This window comes from Lycium ferocissimum, chromosome 4 (genome assembly GCF_029784015.1).
Source record: "Lycium ferocissimum isolate CSIRO_LF1 chromosome 4, AGI_CSIRO_Lferr_CH_V1, whole genome shotgun sequence".
In the NCBI taxonomy this organism is placed as follows: Eukaryota; Viridiplantae; Streptophyta; class Magnoliopsida; order Solanales; family Solanaceae; genus Lycium; species Lycium ferocissimum.
Genome location: NC_081345.1, coordinates 52,372,048 through 52,377,018, shown reverse-complemented (window position 1 = coordinate 52,377,018; position 4,971 = coordinate 52,372,048). Strand labels below are relative to the sequence as shown.

Here is a 4,971-nt window from a genome sequence, read left to right as displayed (position 1 = left end):
AAAAATCGTAGTAACATTTATCTTGCCCATGGGTAAATGAGAAAAATATTTCTTGTCTTTGAATATCGCGTGAGTTGTAGCAGAATCAATCAAACAAATGTCTTCATAATTGAATTTTAATTCAAACTCATTTTGAGAGATATCCATATCTTCAAATGACATACACAAATAAGAGTAATAGTAAATATTACTACTATCAATTGAAAATCAAAATGTTTAATATATAAAACAGGAAATAGGCATAAAAACGGGAGTAGACTAGTACTATGATTACATGATCTTTTACTACTATGATAAAAACGAAATAAGCATGAAAACGGAAATAGACTAGTACTATGATTACATGATCTTTGTTTGCTTATGTCACGACCCAAGTAGCCGTGAGTAGCACCCACACTAATTCTCCTAGTAGGCGAACCAATCCCCTTAACCCTTTATCCTTTAATTAATCAATCTTTAAACATTCAAGGATGTAATGATAATAATAACCAACTGTCTAGTCATGCCATAAATAATTATAAGGTGCGGAAATCCTAACTATTACAACCCCAAAATCCGAAAGTCATCGTACAAGGACTCTAAAACATAAAATTATCTAATGAATGAAATAATTGTCTAAAATAATCATAAATGTCTGGACTGAAAGTAGACATTCAAATAAGTAAAGATCTTCCGGCGGCGCGGCATGGCATGGATAGGAGCTCACCCTTGGATCTGATGGGAAACTGGCCTCACACTAGATATGAGGCCTGGAAGATGTCTCTGGAACATATTCTGCACTCAAATAAAAAGTGCAGCAAGGTAGTATCAGTACAAAAACTATGCATTGGTATATATCATAGGCCGACTAAGATTAGTATCATGCATAAAATCAATAAGATAGGCAGATAGGCACAACAACAATTAACCAAATAATGTCATCAACAGAAATCAGCCAACACAAGAATAAGATAAGTCCAACTATCAATCAATCACCGAGTTGATATAAGTTCGGTCATCAGCCAACAACAGAAATAACATGAGTCTGATGCAATGCAATAAAATAATGAAAGTATCTCAACTGTGTACACACATGCAAAATGGTATTGTTTCTCAAATAGTCATGACCTGCAGGGGACCCATGGTGTCCATGTACCACTCGCTCCGAAACTGACCTTGGATCACGAGCCCATAACTAGGCCACATCCTCATCCCTTGTCAAATGTGCCTTTATATATTTATATCGCTGTATCTGATTCACAATATGAGTCTTAACGTATTTTCAGTCCAATAGTCAATATGGAACATGATTGGTCAATAATATCAGTATCAATGAATACAAGGCACCATGCCACAAGTCATAACAAGACTCAGATAAATTCACTTAACACAGCATGATTATGCAACCATCTCAATCAACAAGAAGAGTATATATTGACTCCTTCCTTTTCAAAATAAAACAATTCCATCTCATGTTTCGGTATATGAAGAAATGGCAATAAGCTCACGTAATCAGAATTCATACTAACCAATCATACTTTCTCCTATCAACTTTATTGCATATACAATCAACTAATCAAAATCTAACTTAAGTAAACCGTAATCTACCTCGAAGCCGAACTGGAACAATGCAATTATTCTGTAACAGCTTTCCCCTTTCACAAAGCTTCGGAACGTTCAAAGTCTAGAAATCATAACGCAAAGTGAGTAAGGAATCATCTACTCAACAACGGCAATTTGGGGAAGAAAACCCCACTACTTGTACCCTTTTTCAATGGATGAACTATCATTAGGTATGAATTCATCCTAAAATCAATCCCAACAATCATGCTATATCAATTCATGGGTTTTCTAATCAATTCAACCCCTCCAATAAGTTTTTAGGCTAAAGCTTCCATTTTTATTGGAACCCTAAGTCTCAATCAACAATTACCACCTTTAATAATCAAATTCTCATCCTAGGAAGTGATAATATATAATCTTAGATGATTAAAAAACAATAAAATCAATACCCATTCATTGTTCAAGGGTTTCATAAATTCTAGGATTCTAGCCTTTCAATTCACCATTAAAGAACCTTAGATGATGTAGGGACTTAAGATGATTATGGAATGAATGAAGTTAAAGGTTGAGACTTACCTTGACGAAGAGTGGTGCCCTAGCCTTAGAAAAATCGCCTTAGTGTTCTTGGGAACTGTTTTTGGTGTTATGTGGGGAATGGTTCGAAATATGGAATATAAAACACTGTTTCTACCACCCGTTGACCGCTGCAATGGTCGACGATTCGCTACGGTTGTCCCGCTATGGCAGATCTTATTAAATTTTGAAGCCTCGCGGCGGCGGACTCGCTATAGAGGTAATACCACCACTGCAGCGGTCCATATCGACCAGTGAGCTCTGGTTCTTCCCCAGTTTTTCACCCAAAATCCCAACACCAATCCGAGGCCCTACAGACGCAAACCAAATATGCACATATACATAAAAATACACTACGGACTCACCCGTGGCCTCGGAATTTCCAGCGGAGGTCTAATTTACCAAATCACCCCCAAACGAACATACAACAAGTTTCAAACAATGCGCAACAACAAACAATTCAAGTTTCAGTTTTTAGACTTCTTACTCTTTGAGTTCTCATTAAGCTCAATTCTCTCGGGAAGGTACTAGCAAGGGAAAAATGGTCAAAGCCCCCATAACAACCTAGCGGGTTGTTACAGCTTAATACTACGAATTAGCAAAAATTAAAATTAAGCAAATCAATCATCCTTAACAATAGATCCATCACCAATCAAGTGATCTATTTTTCCTTCAAGGTGCTCAAAAAAATTGGCTACATCCAAATGAGTAATATCAACTTGATCCTCAGAGATAAAATTAGCTTCAGGATTTTTCTCTTTCTTCTTTAGTGATTCTTGATAAAGCTCAACCAAGTGTTTTGACATACAACAGGTACGTGACCAGTTTCCTATTCAACCGCATCGGCAACATCTATTTTTTAAGCCACTTGTTTCTGCCACTTCACATTTCTCATCTTTCTTTTTATTCCCCTTCTGGTGATGCTTCTTCTTTGATGAATAATTAGCCCCAAGGGAAGAATTTTGACCACGACCATGACCACGACCACGACCATGAGTGCAACCACAACCTTTTCTGTGTCAAGAGTAATGGGAGTACACCTCATTCACTTTAGGGAATGGGGTAGTTCCAGTAGGTCAATTCTCGCGATTCTCCATTAACAAATCATTATTTTTTTCAGCCATTAGAAGACGAGAAATCAATTCAGAATACTTCTTGAAACCTTTCTCTCGATATTGCTACTGTAGGAGCACATTCGAGACATGAAAGGTGGAGAATGCTTTTCCAAAGATATCAGAATCACTAATTGTATCTCCATAGAGTTTCAATTGAGAAGTAATTCTGAACATCGCAGAATTGTGCTCAATAATTGACTTAAAGTCTTGTAACCTCAGATGAATCCAATTGTATCGTGCTTTTGGGAGGATGACCATCTTCAGGTGGTCATACCTTTCTTTCAAGTTATTCCACGAAATAAGTGGATCCTTGATGGTGAGATATTCAATTTTTAAAATTTCATCAAGATGATGACGCAAGAATATCATTGCTTTAGCACAATCTTGCTTGGATGCTTTATATTTATCTTTTATGGTGTCTCCAAAACCCATTGCATCTAAATGAATTTCAGCATCCAACACCCATGATAGGTAGTTCTTGCTCGAGACATTATGGGCAACAAACTCGAGTTTTGTAAGATTAGCCATAATTACAGAGAAGAAAAAAAAAACTGTACCTTAGTCTTCAAAATAATTTCTTGAGACGGTAGAACGTCGTGCTGATAACGTGTTATAAAACTATATAATTGAAAATAAATAAGAAAAGCAAATTAATAGCTTTGTAGAGAGGAGGGAGAAATTGTATTTTACTTGTTGATGATGTTACAAATGAGAAGGCAAAGATCCCTATATATAGATGAATTTTCCCCCTGAATCTACAATGTTCAACTTGTGCAAGTTGATTTACAATTTGCTACAACTAAGATACAACTAGCAAGTGCAAGTTGTATTTATCACTTTATGAACAAGTAGTACACATTACACTTCTAATAATACATCCAAACAACTACTTGCCAAATAGTTTATAACAAGATTATTATTGTATCTCATGTTTGGTATTTTTTTTATATCAGGATTAGTAATTCTGGATTGTTTATACATAATTGAGGGATTAAAATTAAACCATATTTTATATGGGATAACAACAATCTAGGATTATGAATTCCATGATAAAATACCAAAATAACACATTTGCTCTTCTTCAAAACTTTTATCCGAATTCTTTTTTAAAAAAAAATGTAAGGTTAAAATTGAAAATAAAAGTTTATCGCAATTTATCTAGTTTACACCAAACACATTTTATATTATACTCGTATATCCCACTTTTTGTCCAATCAATCAAGCGTCTACCGACAAAAGTATAACCATTAAATAATCAGATCTTTATTTAATCATGTATCATAATCCCAACATTCATATAATCCAGGGATAACTTGTTCCCCAATATGACATTTAGGGGTCATTTGGTTCATTTGATAAGGTGGGATATCACAAGATTAAGTTTGACATTAAATTTATACTTTGTTAATTGGCTGATTCAACCAAATAAGTATAAACTTAATCCCAAACTTAGTCATGTATATCACACTTTATCTGATCAAACTTGGAGATATTTTATCTCACCTCCAAGGTGAAATAAATTAGTCCAAGAATTATAATCCCAGAGTTATAATTCCGAAATAATTTAATCTGCGAAGAAAACGACCCCTTAAAGTTTTGGATTAGATGATTAATTTCTTTCCCATGGTAGTAGATCCATGTGACCCGGCCATTTGTACAGTCATTTTCTTTTTCATGTTCTATTACTTTGAGCCTCTCTCTTAACTTAAATGAAGCTGGTATTCGCTCAACTACTAGAAAA

General features: G+C 35.0%; 1 protein-coding gene across 1 annotated transcript; it reads right to left on the bottom strand.

Moving 5' to 3' along the window:
* Positions 1 to 2,735: 2,735 nt before the first annotated feature.
* LOC132054173 (uncharacterized) lies at positions 2,736 to 3,758 on the bottom strand. Its single transcript, XM_059446226.1, has 4 exons — positions 3,505 to 3,758; positions 3,298 to 3,396; positions 2,984 to 3,129; positions 2,736 to 2,890 (listed from the first exon to the last, which is right to left on the bottom strand). The coding sequence occupies exons 1-4, from the start codon at positions 3,756 to 3,758 to the stop codon at positions 2,736 to 2,738; spliced, it is 654 nt and encodes a 217-aa protein (XP_059302209.1).
* Between the last annotated feature and the right edge of the window lie 1,213 nt (positions 3,759 to 4,971).